This window comes from Anser anser (assembly GCF_964211835.1).
Source record: "Anser anser genome assembly, chromosome: 3".
In the NCBI taxonomy this organism is placed as follows: domain Eukaryota; kingdom Metazoa; phylum Chordata; class Aves; order Anseriformes; family Anatidae; genus Anser; species Anser anser.
This window is the reverse complement of record NC_139722.1, coordinates 90,413,909-90,432,448: the sequence shown is the minus strand read 5'-3', so window position 1 is coordinate 90,432,448 and position 18,540 is coordinate 90,413,909. Positions and strand designations below refer to the sequence as shown.

The 18,540-nt window shown below is 38.3% G+C and overlaps 2 protein-coding genes and 1 long non-coding RNA gene across 6 annotated transcripts in view; 1 reads left to right on the top strand and 2 right to left on the bottom strand.

Moving 5' to 3' along the window:
- Nucleotides 1-4,418, bottom strand: part of GLP1R (glucagon like peptide 1 receptor) — a 91,335-nt gene extending 86,917 nt beyond the window's left edge. Inside the window, exon 1 of one of the 2 annotated variants that reach the window (XM_083831970.1) lies at nt 4,266-4,418. Coding sequence is in view for 1 of the 2 variants with exons in the window: in XM_083831969.1 (XP_083688095.1) it covers nt 3,019-3,087 (69 nt within the window). In the remaining variant the exon portion in view is untranslated. Of the gene's footprint in view, nt 1-3,018; nt 4,243-4,265 lie in introns of those variants that run through there. The other variant, XM_083831969.1, reaches the window with a different exon arrangement.
- A 408-nt stretch (nt 4,419-4,826) lies between these two features.
- LOC310897865 lies at nt 4,827-11,992 on the top strand. 3 transcript variants are annotated; one of them, XR_014582649.1, is made up of 4 exons: nt 4,827-4,872; nt 5,071-5,093; nt 5,626-5,730; nt 10,929-11,992. It is a non-coding gene; the product is annotated as an uncharacterized lncRNA (long non-coding RNA). The 3 variants fall into 3 exon arrangements; XR_014582650.1 differs by lacking the exon at nt 4,827-4,872 and having other exon boundaries at nt 4,880-5,093; nt 10,929-11,991; XR_014582651.1 differs by lacking the exons at nt 4,827-4,872; nt 5,071-5,093 and adding an exon at nt 5,150-5,208 and having other exon boundaries at nt 5,598-5,730; nt 10,929-11,069.
- Nucleotides 11,993-11,996: 4 nt separating this feature from the next.
- Nucleotides 11,997-18,540, bottom strand: part of DNAH8 (dynein axonemal heavy chain 8) — a 137,797-nt gene continuing 131,253 nt past the window's right edge. Inside the window, exons 89-93 of the mRNA XM_083831975.1 lie at nt 17,112-17,268; nt 16,392-16,544; nt 16,108-16,297; nt 12,780-12,901; nt 11,997-12,308 (exon numbers count right to left, since the gene is read on the bottom strand). Coding sequence (XP_083688101.1) covers nt 12,021-12,308; nt 12,780-12,901; nt 16,108-16,297; nt 16,392-16,544; nt 17,112-17,268 — 910 coding nt within the window. The 3' untranslated portion in view covers nt 11,997-12,020. The remainder of the gene's footprint in view (nt 12,309-12,779; nt 12,902-16,107; nt 16,298-16,391; nt 16,545-17,111; nt 17,269-18,540) is intronic.

Genomic DNA, 18,540 nt, shown 5'->3' with positions numbered 1-18,540 from the left:
CAGCATCAGGACATGCAGAAGACAAGTCAAAAACAGTCACAACCCTGCAAGCCTGTGCTGGGACATTCAATCAGACACACGCCTCTCTGCTGTCCAGGCCAGAGTCTAGCAGACAAAGACATTTGAAACCACCCCCTAAGCTGCATTTTCCATTTGTGGTTCAACAAGACTCAAAGCTAGCACTCTGAGACCACTACAGGACCCTAGATATCTGTCGAGAAAGTGGGGGCTGCAGAACTAGAAGCAGCTGTGACAGCCTTCCAAAGGGGGAGCAAGTAGCAGGAACATACAAGACCCTAATGCCTGGAGCCTAGGGAGTCATGCTGACTGTCAGAGAACAGATTAGCAACTGTATCTGAAGAAGCCTAAATAATCCAATAGTAATTGAGTGCCAACAACACGCACATACACAAACATCCATACACTCGAATTAACAGAAGTGCTGATATTGATGTGAATACTTGTCTATTTCCAAGCAAAAGCACTTCAGAACTAACAGCTGAGGACAGCAAAAGATCTGCAACCTTTCCACTGGATTCAATTGTTTGTACTTCCACCCAGGAGCTGTGTTAATCACATTTTAGCCTGAGGAACAAAAGCACCAGGGGTAGTTTGAAGAACAGAAAGCCGATTAAGAGCTGGGGCACAGCTCCTGCTTGCTCTTCACTGGTATTTAAATGACTTTCTTCAAGACTATCTTATCAAAGCTTTGAACATAAGCTCTACATAGAAAACTGGGGTCTGAAGTCTAAACCCAGGATACAACCAGATGGCAGAGAACCAGCGAGCAGCTGCGTGTCAGCTCCGTCAGCAGCAGGACATCACTGCTCAAGGCCAAGCAGGAAAAGGACACAGGCTTGTCATGAGTAATCAGATTCTGCAATGCAGCCATGTGCTACCAGCTCTTGGTCATTTTACCACCCTCAATGCAGCAAAAACGATCTAAACACTTAAGCAATTGCCAGTCATCCTGTGTTTAAGATGGTGTCAAGTTTGCAGCACAAACTCAAACTCCAGACTTTTTTCTTACTTCCACATACATCTTCATCTTCCTCTTCTGCCTTTCCTGTCTTGTTCTCAATCCCCTTTCTCACTCGTTTGAGGGACTGAGGAGATGGGGAAGTTCAAAGTAAAACAGTAGTCACAGCACCAGTAAAACATTTTCTCCCCCAACGCCCTATCACATTATCCTACCTTCCCCTCACATCTGTCATGCCTCTTTAAACAAGAAAAGCCAAGATTTTGCAGCCAAGAGTATTTCAACTGAAATTTACTGCTTAAGCAGTAGCAGATTATCACCTAGATTTTACCTTTAGCACCATTCTGAACTGAACCTGAAAAGACTCCTGACAGCAAAAGTCCCATGCTTCTGCATGCTTAACATCGAACGGAGTACTTTGTACATTTTGCCAGCACACAACAGACACAATCACTGCTCAAGACAAGTTGTCACATAAGACCCTGTAGTGTCAGAAGAGGCTAAAAAGCACACAACACATTGTGACACTGAAGTCAGAGGGAAATCAGTGTTGAGATCAGAGAAACTTCTTCCGTCTCACCTTCCCCTACTCCTACCTCCAGCCAAAGGAGACCCCTTTGCTAGGAAGAGTACTTCACCTTGTTTCTCGGCCTCTGGCAGCCCGATCCCAAGCGTACCCAGCCTTACGCTGATTTCCCATCTCTACCTGGCAGCACACCTCCGTGGTGCTAATCCCTGGCTCACCCCAAACACATCCATGAACCGCAGCCACGCACAGCCTGGAAGTTCAGACATTTCTAGCACTCCTACGCACTGCAAGCAAATGCTACTGATCTCCATCACTAACATAACCACAGGATAACTCAGGGTGGAAGGGACTTCTGGAAGTCATCCGGTTCAGCCAATGCCAAGCCAACTTTGATGTAAGCTCAGGCTGCTCAGTGCCTTATCAAGCAGCAAACACTCCCAAGGACAGAGGTTCCCCAGCCTCTCTGGGTCCCTGTGCCAGTGTTCAACCACCTTCAGGGTGAAGAGGTTTTCCTGACTGGAGTTTTTCCAGGTGCAACTTGTGCCTGCTGCTCCTCTAACAAGGCCCTGATGTCAAAAAGAAGGAAGACGTAAGACAACCAGAAAACCCAGAAGCCAATAGCCGCAACAACCCCCCTGACTAGCTGGGAACTAAATGGATTGTTCTGAGTAGTGTTCTGTAAGTCAGTAACCTCATAAACTTTCAGCAACTGGAAGAAAAGCAGCTGCACTGCTAGCAGGCTCAGTCAGCTTCACCATCCCTCCCTTCTACAGCCCACAGCCAGCCTCTCTCTCCCTCCCCATCCCCACAGAAGTGGGATTACCCTTCTTCACCCGTCACTCTCTTCCCCATCACCTCCCACTGCTCTTCCCAAACCACCCGCTGTGTCCCCATCCCCAGGCCATGCATACACAGTGCAGCCTCTCCCCGAGCCAGACACCGCTTCAGGCTCCTCTGGGTCCAGCAGCCCCACGTCACCCACAATACCCGCAGAAGAAGGAAACCCCAACAGCCTCAGTCGCTTCTGCCAGAGGAAGCATTCAAGCAATCTGACAGGCATTTCACAGAGACAAGGCTGACTCGAGATCTAGGAAAATTCAAGCCACGGGCTCAGCGCCAGGGACGGGTGTTCTCACCCACTCCCACTCAGGCCGTGTCCCAGGCTGCTGCTGTCCTCCCTCCCTCCCTCCCTATCTCAGCCTGCCCTAAAACCCACCTCACCGCCCTGAGCTGTGTCCACTCACCCACCCCAGCACATCCCCAAGGCTGCGGGGGAGCAGAGTTACCTTGAGGACCGTACCACAGCCCTGCCAGTGCCTCCGCCGGGAGCTGGCTGTCAACAGGGACCCCTCCCGGGATCCTCAACGCGGATCCCCCACGCCCCACAGAGGGACAAGGCACGGGGAGGCAACAGCACCCGCTCCCCACCCGCAGCCCCGGGATGTCCCGCTGCCAGCATCGCCGCGAAGCCGGGACACCCGCACGAGAGGGGACCCGGGGGGGCACTCACCCGCCTCACGGGGGCAGCTCTGGCCGCCGCCAGCAGGAGGAGGAGAAAGAAGAGGGTGGCGGGGGGCATGGCCGGGGCCGGCCCCCATGCGCGGGGCACGGCGGAGCGAGGGGCCCGCTCCCGGCGGGGCTCCGGCGGCCGCTTTTGTAGCCGCGGCGGAGGCGGAGCCGGGCCGGGGCCGGCCCAGGTGCGGCCCGGAGGGGAGCGAAAGGAGGAGAAGGGAGAGCGGGGAAGCGCCTCTGGAGGTCCCGGCACCTCTGCTCTTCTGCCTGGGGCGGGTTGGGAAAGATTGCCCCCGTCCAGGCGGTTTTCTAAGTTTTATTAGTTGTTAGGAACAGTGAGTGCAGTCAGCCGTTGATAACGTGAATTTTCAGAGCTGGGTGTTAGATCAGGTGTAGGTTTCTGAGCTAAAGTCTTCAGGAAAGAAGAAAGCATTCAAGACCTGACAGGTCTGGAAGGAAATCTCAGCATTGAACTGAGAGCAGGGGAAAAGATTTCAGATTGGTCTGTTAGATACAATTAGAATGTAAAGGAGCTAAATATTAATGACGTGCGTTAATTTCAAACGCATCACAGGCTGACGCTTTGGGAATGTGACTAGCCAGAGCATCAGTGTCATGGGTCATGAAATTCCTTAGCATGAGAATCGCCAGGACAGCAGTTACACCTCAACAGCTAACTCCAGGCAGCATTTACTGAAGTGACTTGGTTGACTGAAGCCAAAAAGGGTATTTCCTTCAACTTTTCTTTTTTGAGAGAAAAAAAAAGACTGGAAAAACTACTCCCAAAGAAGAAAGAAAGAATGTGTAATTTGGGTTGTTAAAAGAGATGACCCTCAAACACCTCAAGTCAGTTGAAATCCCTGAATGTCTGCTTCAGGTGATGCTTTTTATGTTGTTCGAGATTAATTTTCACTGTCCCAGTAAGAGATGCTCCATTACCATAAAAGTAACATTTCTGTCACAGACGTTGCTGAGGACTTAGAAAACAGCGAGGAGTAAAAAAATAAATATAATATAAACAATAAATAATTGTAAAATCCTGTTCAAGCACAGCCATATGGCCTAGACCAATGAAGAAGCTGATTTTACGGAAATCAGTGATCCCTTTGCTTCAAGCCCATATCTAATGTTTGCCTTAAAGGTATGTGTATCCATTTGTGCTAAGATAAGTTACACATAACTACAAGAACATATAAGTTACATGTAACTACAAGAAATTTCTGCAAAAACCTGCATTTCAGTTACCTGTAATTATCACATGTCCTGGAAGGAAGCAAACAGAGAGAATATCTATTATGCCAGACTACTGAGAAGCATGACTAGGAAAACCAAGCATTTGCTATAGTTTTATGTGGTCTTACTTCCCTGAAAGGCTGAGAGAAGACTCTAGTCCAAGCCTGGTTACACCTCACAGGAATATTTGACTTGCAGCCCGACACCTGACTCCATTTGGAAGTGCCTATGGGCTAGCGTGAGGACCATATATGTTACAGGTGCTTTCAGTAAACCAACAAAACCACCAGGCAACTGAGCAAAATACCCTCCAGTTTCATTCAGGCCAGGCAACAGAAAACCTTAATACAGGGAAAGAAACCTCCTCCACCTAGATAGCACCACCAGCCTTATCAGGGTGCACCTGCTTCACATGCATGTCTCCACTACTTTCCATTCCTGATTCTGCAGCAGACTTATTAATTAAGTTTCCCAGTTAGGACTTCTGCTCCCAAAATGACTCCCAGCACCTGTGCTTAGTAGGTGGCCAGCTGCTTTCACAGGAACTTAATGAGTTCATATCTCTGTTTAAGAGCCTCTTCAGCCTATGAGGGTGAGGTGCATCCCTTTAGAAACAGAGGTATTACTTTAGGCTAATCCTACTTGCCAGAAATAATCAGATCTAATTTTTTAGATGTGATGAATTTTACACTGGTATTATCTATGTGAATGTTTCTGGAGGATCTCAATGATTCATTTTTAATTGTAGGTATATTCAAATAAATATTTTTATTAATTTGTTTATTTTGTTGTCTCCTTGATTGACTTGACTCAAAAGGATTATCTGTAAACAATAAACAGGTATGTTTTTATTATGCCCATTTGGAAGCTATTATGTCATTTCAGAAGACTGAAAATGACCTGTTGACTTAGATCATTGTGATAAAAGACAGGCCACTTTCCTAGAGATAGGAAGGTATTTGTTATACAAATTCAAATATTTCTGGGGGGAAATAATGACAAATATTGTTTCTAAAACCTGTATCTGTTGAATTTTTTGTTATGTTTATTGGTGGTTTTATCAATATTGAAACCCAATTTAATCTTTTATGGGTATTAACAGTAGAGAAGGGCAATTTGAAAATAGAGAGCAAAGTGAAGCATTCAAATGATACGATCTATCTTTAAAAGAACCCGAGATCCTTTCAGTTTGAAAAATACAGCATAATGTGTTGAGAAAGCTTTGAGCTGCTCTCTTAAAAAAAAGAGACTTTTCGTGTGTGTGTGTGTAGCTAAATGACTGTAGATGATGTTTGAAGTGTAGGAGTTCTATAACTTCTCTTTCCTTCCTTCAATTCCTTCTAGCTTACATATGTATATTTGATATTTTAAGGTAAGAGGTTGCTGAGACTTGGAGAACTAAGTGTTTGACCTAAACTCAGGATTTATAAGAAGAGTAGAGGGAGCTGCTTCCCTTGCTGCCCTGTATGATAGCTCTGTAAGTGTTGCATATGTGCCTGAAAAGCTGTTGGCTGTTTAATCTTGTGGTTTATAACTGTAGTGTGTAGCAGCAGTTAGCATATTTTTTTTCTTTTTTTATGCTAAGAGGAACTGTCAGTACAGGTCTTTGCAAGCTCAGTAAAAGCTAAAACTTCTGAGGTGAAGATCAGTACCTATGAAGCTATTCAAAGAAATGTCTCAAACTTGAAATAGGTGTTTAAGAAATGAAGCAGAAAAATTCTAGTATTGAATCATTGAATATGGATGTGTTTGGATACCTGCTTAACTGAAATAAAACTCAGCTAAGCCAAATCCTTCTTTATGCCTCCCCGAGGCGGGGAAAAAAAAAGTAACTGAACAGTATTATGCAAATGTGTATTACAAACAAATAACCTATACTCGTGATTACAAGCATGTAGGTATTTAGAAGAGGTCATCTTGTCTTGAAGCTATATGCATTTCAATATCTTTGGAGAAACTAAATTATCTGAATTGTGTCTTGAAACCTTGACATTGGGAAGTGGTAAACTTAAGCATTTCAGTAACATTCAAAATGATTTTAAAGTATGCTATATCAGAACATGCCTACAGCAAATAGCTATATAGCAGATTAATGTACAAAACTTTTGAGAGTGTAGTGCATTAGAAAGTAGGATAATTTCTTTTGGTTACTGGCTATAGTATACATTTATGCATTAAATGTAATTATTTTTAGTTTTATTCTTGTAAGTACTAATTGTTCTGTTACTTCAGATTCCTGCTCACATGTAGGAGAATGGGATCGGGACATGAAATGTCTCATATTAGCTACGCAGCAGGGGTTGAAATCTCCTGGTTTCCTATAATGTGAAGTACAGTACTGGAGATGTAGACTCCAAATGAATTAATAGAAGTTGCTGGTAGTTTGTAGTTCCAGTCTTAAAGGCCTGGTTGGATGTAAATAGATAAAAGGAACAAGTACTGCTTGACCAAAAGAGATCCATTTTTCAGCTGTCATATAGTATATGTTGTTCTTTTTTGGCTATATATATGTTTTTGATGACAGCAGAGAAACAAATACAAAGATTTATCTTTATTTATTACTAAAGTTGTGTAAACTACATAATGAATGGAAGTAGCTGTATCTACTTCTGTGGTCTAGCTGCTGTGTGGAATTTATTTTATGTCACCGCTATAGGGAGGGAATGATACAGGTCAAGGCTTAATTTCAATACAAAGTATACATTCTCTATCTTATTAAAGAAGAAATTGCTTCAAGTCCTTTCCATAAAATGTTGTCAAAGGACTCATGTGGCCCTGTGCTGTGGAATCTGTGAATCAGTCCTAGGCATTCCTACATCTAGACATCTTAGAAGCACAAAGATATAAAAGCTGTTTGCAGTTGTACAATAGGAAATAACCTCTTTTATTACTGTATGAATTTCTTACCACAATCCCTGACTCCTCCTAATTAAGATTTCCTAGTTTAAGATCTCATTTTCAAGAATGTTTTGTTAAGAACTGTATTTTGGCCTATAGAAGGCTGCTAGGGTGAACAAAATGAAAATATGCTAGCACAAGGGAAAGGATGGTAAGAAATATTCTGTACTGCTTTCAGTTTCTCTCCTTGTTTTTTCACAGGAAGCTATGAATCACAGAACACGGGAGGAAAGAGGAAAGTCAAATTATTATTTAGTATTTCCATCAATGTTACTCCAATAGTCTTCTCTCTCCCTTTACTATAGAGTAGTAGCTTTTTCTGTGAGGTAATTATTTAGAAGTTAATCCTTTCAATATCTTCTCACCAAGGGAAATTGATATGGAAAAGGAGACCTGCCTTGTATATCTTGATATGTCTTGTGCAATGATCATAATACTGGTCTTTGCCAGAGGTAGAGAGGACTTCTGTCTACTCTGCTGCTAGATGCTGAGCAGACAGGACCCAGACTTCCACAGGAAAAAGCTTTCCAAATGCTGAGACAAGCATTTTCTCCATCCTAATCTTTACTATATAAAGAATTGTGATGTTTCAATTTTCAGCGTTTCCTTCTGGATTTGATCTTGATAGTGGAATCTTGCTAAATTTAAGTGTTTTTTTTTTTTTACCGACTTTGTAAGAGTTAATCTCTGCATGTTTCTTTGTGAGCTCTGAAAGCAGTATTAATCACAATTTAAAAAAAAGTCTTTTCTATATATAACTAGCTTTGTCTCAGGAACACCCTGCTTGTGTGGTGCAGACACATGTACCACTTCTGACAGTGCTTGCTTTAGTCCGTGTGATGTCTATGCTAGGAATAAAACATCAGAGGCTTCTGAAGAAATTGGATCTGGAGACTTGTCATAACTGTGCAATTACATTCCAATATTTAAAAAGCAGCAGAAACATCAATATTCTTAAAACTGCAACTTGCACATTCTATACATTTTTTTTTTTACTACTTGACTCAAAGAATTACAGTTAAATACTGCTGCTAAATGTTCTTCCAGACCACCCAAAAATAATGAACTCAATATTAAGAATAGATATAGTCAGCAAATGAGATTACTGAACAGTACAGGAAAACAACAGTTTTTTTCCATAAAATATTTCACTTTAGAAGTGAATATTCTGAATATTTGTTAAACAAATTTTAGTTATAACTAACCAGAATCTCAGGGCAGAAATGGAAGAAGAATGTTTCTCTGTAAAAAATAAATCTTTTAAACAAAAGCTTAACCGAAATGTTATATTTTTGGAACAAGCTTGTACCAGTCAGTGGTTTTGTGAGATTTAACAACCTGAGATGAAAACATCTCCCCTCCCCTTGCAAACTATATTCCGTAGCTTTCATTAATCCTATCTGATTCTATCCATTGCTATATAAAAGCTCACCATACAGCCATGCTCCAGACTCCTTGTGAATCATCATTGAAGAATGCTCACTCGCGTGCAAGGTGATCATCTTGACATACCTAGCAGATCAAAGAACCCCCATTAATGTTTCCACTGCAAGGCAGTAGGAGCGTGTGCCTTACATTGTCTCACTTGCTTAAACTTGCCTCTGAAAACTGGAGGAAATGGATAGGAAAATCTTCCTGGGAGACAGTTCCAGTGATCAAGGAAGGAATCTGATAGACTATGGATGCATGCTTTAAAGTAATTCTGGACTAATTCTGCTACACATTCTCAAACACATTCATGAGTTAAGCCCTTGCTTTCAGAGAGTTGTTGTTTAGATTATCTGTTAAGTATTCGTGTTTTGCTGATATGGCATTCTTGTCTTCGTCAATGCAATCACTGGTATACTGTCTCACAACTTGAATAGGACTATCCTGAATACCAATTGTCCATTTTTTAAAAAAAAAAAAAGGCAACTTGTTCAGTAACTAGAGAAAAAACATGTCCAGGTTAATTTATGAAATTGAATGCTTGTTATCTTTTCTGGATGTATAGAACATTCCTGGGAGTGAAGGGTCTTCTACTGAGGCCTTGAGTTCTTATAGATTGTCAACTGGGAGAAATGACTTGTGATGAATGAGTAAGGCTTAGAAGAGAGAGAATCAAATAATTGTACCTTGTTAGCCGTTTGAAGAGCTGGCTGTCACCAAATAAAGTGTAAGTATTTACTCTCCCACATATGAGAACAGAAATATCTCTTGCATATTCTTGAAGCATTCAGAGATTAAAAAGGGAGTCTTCTAAATGACAGTAGACTGTTACTATTGCAAAACATTATTTCCACAAACTAGCTGAAAAGCTATATGTAAATAAACATTGATTGTAAAAAATGTTTTGCTGGGAGTAAACTGGAAGTATGGAACTAATGGATGTTATTGACGGAATAGAACATGATTAAACAAAGCCCCAGACAATCTCACAGAAGATGGGCAAGGGTGAATGGACTCTGACAAACAGAAGAAGCAGATGCTGTCAAGAATCTGATGTAATATATGAAACAGAGATCAACAATATATTATTCATCTCTATTCTTGATATTATACAGGTTGGAGAATGAAACCCTTTTCAGTGTAAGTTACAAAACATAAAACATTATTAGCTTACATGTTTCCTGATATTTTCCCATGTAGAGTGTTATAAATGAGGCAATGCACACCTTCCACCTTTGGCAATGTTCACATGGTTGCACATAGTGTCCCTACTGTAATGAAGCTGAAAGGGCAGACCAGGAAATAAACTTTAGAAATGAATAAATTAAGTTGTGCTTTTTCTTTTTGATGTGAACTAAGATATTTTGTACTCCAAACAAGAATTTTTCTTTCCCCCCCAACACCCAGTCCATTGCCATTTAAGACATATTTGCAAATATTAATAAATGAGCTGGTGTAAAGAGGCTGTTACCAAGAGTTTGGGGTAGAATGCTGTACTGGGATGGAAATAACTTTTTTCACAGTAGCTTGTATGGTGCTGTGGTTTTGATTGTGACTAGAATGGTATTGATAACATACCAGTGTTTTGGCTGTTGCTGAATCCTGCTTGAGTTGCATTGAGGTTTTCTTTATTCTGCTGTGTCCTTGCAGTGAGTAGGCTGGGGGTGTGCAAAAGGGTTGGACGGGAAAAAGATGGGACAAATCAACCAAAGGGATATGCCATAGCCATGTTAAGGTCAACACTGAAAGCTCAGGGAAAGGAGAAGGAACAGGGATATTTGTGGTTATGGTATCTGTCTTCCCAAGTAACAGAATGTGCGCTAAGGCCTTGTTTTCCAGGAAGTGGATGAACATCTGCCTGATGATGGGAAGCAGTAAACAAATTCCTTATTTTGCTTTGATTGTGTAGAAGATATACTTCACTTATTAAACTGTCATTATTTCAACCCACGAGGTCTTTTTTTTTTTTTCTTCTGCTCTTTCAGTTCTTTCAACCATCCTGGTGGGGCGGGAGAATTTAGTGAACAACTGGGTGGGTATTAGCTGTGGGTAAGGTTCAACTCACCACAAGTACTAGCTTTTATTTTATTTTATTTTTTGTTATGATTTGAATCTCTTGTAGTTGCATAGTCTTGTTATTATTATAGTTTATTCTCTGTACAGATGTAGTTTAATGTTACAACTTGTAACTCTTTCTATCTCTGTATTTGTGACCTAACACTTTATCTCGTTGTTATATTTGGATCTAGAGTCCACAGATGGGAGAGGGAGAAGAAGCTTTTTAAATGCATTTGGAGATCTTCATTTTTACTATTCTGATAATCATTTTGTATCTGTGTATTGTAATAGCCTATATCCCACTACCTTTCTGCAAGAGGATGTCCTTTCAACAGAAAGCAATCAAATTCCAGCTCAAGAAAGAGCCTTTTACCATCCCACCAGATGCCCAAGGCCTTCAACAAGTAACAGTAGCTGCACTTTTTCACAGCAGATACTTTTGATCACTCCTCAACTGCAAAAGGAAGAACATATCTCTGTGAGGGGATGTTAGTGAAAAAACTGTTGCCAAATAGATGTATCTGAAGGAGCAACAAATTTGATACAGATTATTAAAGAGAGTGTAGACAGTTTATCTTATTTACAATTATGTGCACAGAATTATCTTAATACTAATAATGTATGGAAAATTCATGTATATTCATCAGGTTTATCAGGAAACGTTGTGATAGCCACTCTAAGGATTTCAAGCCTATGTTTAAGAGCTAAGATGAAATGCAGGAAAATAGTTGTATATAAATTGTTTCACTATTATAATTACAAAAGCATCCAAATTAAATAGTTGGTACTGTTCTACTTCTGTAGCTATATTCCCACACTGCTAAATGGAACAGATCTTCCTGGCTTGTGTGAGATACTGCAGAGATGAACATTCTTGGTGTAGTTTTGCATAATCTATATAGTTTAATGAAAACAAGTGAACTCTGAAAAATCCCAAACAAAAAACATGAGTCAAAGAAAGTCATCTATGTGCCATGCTCAATCCAGAAATACTTAAGGACTTGTATCTGGGAGAAGCTAAATTTTATTACGCCTTATACTGTCTTCTGTTGTCGTTATATTTTCTTGATATGCAAGCTAAAAACTGTATATAAGAAGATGCAAAGAAGCTAAGATTTTGTCTATTGAAGTTTAACAATGTCTTATTTTACACTGTGTATTATTTAAGCCAGTATTTTTTTTAAGTAAGATAATGGAAACATCAAAGATTACAATCAGTTAACTTACTTATTTTAGAACTATCAAAGGGGAAAAAAAATCCATAAGCCAATGCTGAAAGTTTTAATATAATGACTAATGGCCATGAAATAAAAAAGCAGAATTACACACATAACTGGCTACATATGCTGTATGTTTTGTTTCTGTTATGGTATGAAAAACAGTTTACTTGATGTCACATAGGAGAGCCACTCCCCTCAATATCCAGTGGTCTGGAGATACTATTGTTCTCAAATAGATCACTGTAATGTAGTTCAGATCTGTCCTGCTGGGCTTCTTGTAAACAGGGCAAACATAAAGCTTGGGATCCTTAGGACCAGTTGTATTAATTGCAAATACATGTACCACAGGCAGCTGGGCAAAAAGAACCTTTGGTGTAGACTCAATGAGTTTACTATTTCTTCTGTCCCAGCCTGCTCCTTCCAAGTATAGCCCATAAATGTATACTCCTTCCTGTAGGGAGAGTAAGCAGATATGTCACACAAAAGAAAACATCTGCTTTGTAAAATGGTTAATTGGCTAAAGCCATTAAAATTAATATAACTTCTACAATAAAGTATCTGGTGTTGGATCTTTCCAACCTGTAAAATTATATCTATCTTTTTCAGAAGGTAATGCTACTCTGTGACTATAAAGCTTGTTTAATAAAGCCTATACAGTATGTAATTTGATGTAAAGTTTATTATATATTCAGTAAATCCATGCATCTTCTTCCATAGATGAAGATTAGAAATGCTTCTTAAAATAATTTTATAAATGCAAAATACAAAACAAAATTTCTATAATTATTTATCTTCTAAGCTGAGTAAAAAAAAAAAAAGAGCTGAAGACAATAGTGACTTTTTCCTCTAGCAATGCCAAATGACCGAATGACAAATTAAATACTGAAATGAATACTAAAATATCTTTGCATGTCATACATACAGAAGGAGGTGCTGTGATTTCTTCTTTGTTTTGCTTTAGCACTTCATTATGTATAGTAACTGTATCTAAAGCCCAGCTTTTATGTGCTCGAGTTGCTTCTTGTCTCATTGCTGTCAGGAATCCTTGAAAAATTAAGCCACAGATTTAGTATATACTCCCATGACAAAAAAATAAAAATCTTGCTCATTATCTGCACTGTTCTGCACTCAATGTTACTAGGCAGATATTCAGAGTTCTCATGAAACCATGCGCCTTGACTAATGATAGCAAACTTTGCTTTGCCACTTTCTTGTTCCTATTTTGGCCCCATAGAAGGCATTGCACTGAGAAATATTTTTTTAAATGACACATCAAATATATTTTTTGTTAACTGAACAATTAAGTGGCTTAAAAGTTTTCTCAGGATACCGGCTTATATATTATTACAGAATCAACTACGGGATACATAGTAGATCTGTGCTTCAAGAAAGAAGCTGAAGGCAGGTAAGGTATTAATTATGTGAGGTGATATTTATGCAAAAGCAACTTAGGAAAAAGGTTTTTTTTATGGAAGAAGTAGGAAGATAATTTTAACTGATGCAAAATTTCAGTGATGGAAAACAGAAGGTGTGTCCGAAGTGATAATAAAAATGACTATGCTTAGGGAATCTAAACAAGGCAGGGCTTATAAAGGAGGTTTTTTATTTGTTTGTTTGTTTTTAAGTGAAGAAAAGGGAGTCTTAGGCAGAAATGAAGGTAGATGACATAAGCAGTAAAGTGATTTTCAATGTATTATTTTGAATAGACTTTACAGAGTTTTGTGATGAAAAAGGTTTGAGAGGTGAAGGACTGAACAGTATAAGCACAAGATGACATAAATGGGCAGCAAGGAACTTTGGGTGTCAAGGTACTTGTTACAAGTGTCTCAGAAGATGACAATGCAGCCACAGAAACAAACAAACAAACAAAAAAACAGCTGCTATTTTATGCTGCTGGAGGAAGTAGCACTAGGAGTTATCAGAGACTGAGGGAAAGGGAAAAATGTTAACAACAGAGAACTGCATACTTGAGAGTGGTTGCTATGAAGACTTAAAGATGAAATGTCATCAGTTCCTCCTTGATTGTGCATAAAGGAAAGGAAGACTAGCGTTTTGTGGGCTGATGAGCATATACATAGGGGAGAAACCACCGAATGACATACTGACAAACCAGGAGGGAAATCATGAAAGGACAGGGTCATGCAGTGGAAGACAGCATTTCCAGATGTAAGAGGTGGTTTAACATCCCAATTAGGAGAAAGTCAAATAGCAGCTGTGTCACAACTGATATTCATGTGTTGTAAACATCATTAATGTAGCATGTGAAATGAACACGTATTCATTTCTTCAACTGCTATATATTCTTATACAAATAAAACAGTTTGATCTAGGCTTCTAAATTTCACTAAAATGAATAATACCTTCACTATTATATGAAAAATGATCATTTATAAGCCTGTTCAAGTGCCATGTTTATTAAATGGAATATTGCATCACTAGAAACATCCGCTCTCTCTTAATAATTATAATTTATAGAAGACAAAAACTGATACTTGCTAAAACATCACAACAAATTTTAAATACAATTATTAGTGATACTTCATAATACTATATAGAGAGATTTTTCCAATAAACTGATAAAATATACTTCTCAGGTTTTAACATTTTAATGTATTTGCCAATTCCATGGTAGATTTAGATCTTGATTCACCAGTGCAATCAGTCTAGATTTACCTGCAATGGCAGCACAAGGTAGTCCAATTGCTGAATTGCCTCACACTAGTCAATTTGTAAACTTTACTTTGTGATTTGATTTACTCAGAATTTCCTGGTGAGCATTATTATTAACACAGTAAGTATATTTACCCCCCTCTTATCCTATCGTGCACCTTTTATACTTAGTGGACTACTTTCTCCATTTACAGAACTAGTTTTTCAGATCACTGAAGTTTAAGCAATTGTCAAGTTCAAGACTATTCGTGTTTCCGATTTGTTTGTTCTTAGGTTAAATATTTTCTTTGATCAAAATAATCTCTTCCACTATCATCTTTTATACCGCTGTGAGTGGTGCTCTTGAACCCCTGGAGATCAGTACTATTACCAGCTATGTTATTTATGATACAAATGGAATGATGTTTTGCCTGGCATCTTGAAACCATCTTTTAACAATAATTTGAATGCCCTCCAGGCACCTCAACTGTTTCTGAGAGAAAAATAAGAGTTGCTTGAATATTAGTATTTTTACAGTGCTAGTCATAGGAAAGTTATAGAATAGAAACACTCCAAAGTGAAGATAACTCATAAAATAGTCAAGGATTTCAGAGGTTAATCCTAATATATATATATATGTGTATATATATATATATATATATATATAAATCATAGCTGTTACATGGGAGAAGTTTCCCATGAGAATTTGTGTGGGTAGCTGTGTAGGCTAAATGAGATTCTTCTACAAACATACATCCAATAAGGTAGTGTTCTTTATTAACAATGGAGATGGTTATAATTTTTCTTCCTCCCAATAAAACAATAAATATATCAAGTTATAACAGATGATAGATCATGTTTACTTGTACTTTGCAGTATACCTTCAATGAATTTGAACAAATCTTTCATTAAACAAAGACACTGTGAAAATGACAGGTTGATGATTCTCTGTGAAAGAGATAATTCTGGTATAATTGCATGTTGCTATTGCACAGTATATAAACAACACAATGCTCTAGACTAAAGCTCTTCCATGCTTGCAACTTGGAGTTTGGAATTGGAAAAACAGTTTGAAGCCACAGAAAAAGCAGGAAAATTGTATTTTCATTAGAAGCCATATCATCAGTTGCTACTATATGCCAACAAGATAAGGCACTTCATTTGTTAACTATATGTTTTTCTTCTTGTAATATAAAAACTGTGTTTATGGATCAGCCCAGAAGACCATCTATACAAGCATCCTGTCTCTGACTCTAGACAAAGGAGGATGCTTAATGAAATATTATTAGAGCAGGCAAAATAACACACAAATCCTTTCCCTTCTGTGTTCTTCTAGATTCTGGCAATCTGGAGCTTTGGGACCTCCCAGTTTGAAGGTTAAGTTTGGACAATCATGTTTATATCTACCATAGGACCATTTTCCCATGACTTTGTCTAATCTCTTTTTTGAACCCATTTATCATCTTGTCTTCTATAACGTATTCTGACAGTGATGAAAACATTTTTTTTCTAGGTCTAACATTAAAGTAGATACCTGGTAAAAACCATTAAGTTATGATAAAATACAATAAATTATTACTCAAGTCCTTTTAGTACCCTACCTTGTGGATTAAAGAATCCAGTCATCCAAAACACATTTGGTCTGCCTTCAAATATCCAAGTAGAGAATTGAGTATTTCTTTCCAAAAGTTCAGTAAACCAGAAGCCAAGTGTTGAAGAATCCCAAGATACTCTTTTCCATACTTGAGGAATTCGAGCATTGTACATATTATCCAATGCATCTCTCAAATTCTGAAGGAGTGAAATTATAATAAATGACCTAAAGACATCAAGGTAATAATTTAAAATAAAGTATGCTATACATAGTAAATAACTTTATACTTGCCTCACTCATAATAATAGTCCCTTCTATGGCTAACTTAAGATCATTCAAACTGTTGCGGAGTATTGTGATCACCTTTTGCATTCGGTCAATTTCTTGACGAAGAAAAATATTCATCGAGTTGAGGTGTCCCATTTTAATTAAACGAGCTTTTACCTAAAATATAGGAGCCCAGAAGAATGAAATTAGTTAAATATGATATGCTGAAATATGGTTCTCATATATAACGGCTTAACTAACTTTGTTTGAGATAAGCAAATTGTAGACTTGTAATTTGAATTATTCACATAAAATTTTCTGCCTTCAAACTGTTGCAGTTTATATTTTTATTTGTATTTTTTGTCTGATATTACCTGATTATTCATGATTGTGATAGAATAAGATTTTACCCAGAAGGCCCCGGAGACTGCCATCACAAGACTGATTTTTTTTTTTTTTTTTTGTATTTTCACATACAGCTGTGGCAAGAACAGTCTCCAGACATTTCTCCATGATCAGTGCTAGATGTCTTGTTTTAAAGTAATAATAAAAAAATAAGCTTCATATCTGTTCACAGTGATAGAGATAAAGGTGTAAGTTCCTAGCTTGAATCTGTTAAGAGGTATATGATCTTTAATGAATTATAAATACTTTTTTTTGGGGGGGGGAGGTGGGGAAGGGGAATGTCTTATGTGGAAACTCAATGGAGAGAGAATGGTAAGAAAATAGTTAAGATTAGCTTGCCTCATGAGGTATGTAATCTGGAGGAAGTTTCTCTAGCATGTCTTCAGCTAAATGATAGACAATAGCTTCACGAGTTTCTCCAGGTCCTGCACCGCTTTCTTTAGGCTGAATGTTGGTAATAGTATCTAGAACATCAGCTGCTGTGTTACTTTGATATCTAAGAGGACAAGATATATGTTATAAATTACAGAGGGGTTTTTAATAGTTAAAATGTATATTTGGTAGAACACAAAAACTGAAAGTGCAGAGAAATAATACAGTGTCACCAGCTTAATTTGAAACTCCCAACAGGAATTGTTTTCCTTTGTTTCCTGCACCAAGCCAAACACATTGTGAACAACATTTGGCTTTGTGTGATCATAAAGAATGTGATCTGCTGTCTACCCATCCTGTTATAATCTTTTCCTTCTGCTTAGCTCTGAATTAGAAAAACAGTGAGTTCCACAGGCTGCTTCTCAACCTCTGAGAAAATGAGACAGCAGAACAACTTATCATATGATTTCTAGGGATTCTGGTTCTGTAAAAAGGAAGATTATTTCCTTCATTTAGTTACTTCTTAAAAGTGGAATGCAAAAGAAGGAAAAGGTGGAGGCATAACTCTACAAGCTTCCCCTTCATTAATTAGAAAATTCATTCTGCCTTGAGGTATTTCAGGGTTAATGGTAAAAAATGCTAGATTTACAACACTGGAGATTAAAACCTTCTATTTCATAGTACAGTATGGGCAGTGCTAATGGAAATTTATGTCCTGAGTCAACACAAAAAAAGTGTTGCATTTGACGGTAAAAGATAGTAGACCATGCCAGTCCTTCAACACAAGCAGAATTACAGCATTATAACAAAAGTACTGCTATCTAGTGGCACAGATCTGCGAGGCAGTAAGAAAGAAAACAAAGCATGTGTGTTGGTATTGCAGTGACAGCATTGCTCCTTTTGCCCTATGGAATCAGCTACATTAGGAACGTACAGCCCTAGTCTGACTCAGAACATAAATTTATTCTGACTCAAAGCATAATTTTACATGCCAGTTTTACTTTTCAACCTTCATCTGACACCCATCTCCTCCAATTACTTTGTCATACATGATTATATAAGAAATGAAACCAAGGATTATTCCACAGGGTAGAACAAGTGAACTCTAAATTATCTTAGCTTTGGAGATAGTATAAGACTACACAAGCCAGATACTGCACATTTCAACATAAACTGTGAATGCAAATATAATACTATAAATTGGAAAAATAGAAGAAACCCTACTGTCAGTTTTCTTCTCAGAGGATATAATTTCTGCTTCTGAATGTAAGAATGATGAGGATTATAAATGTTTTATAATGCTTTCATATTTAAAAACAAAAACACGTACCACTAAAACCATCAGTAAGTAATAAGCATGACTACTTTAAAAGAACATATAAAATGTAGCTGAAGA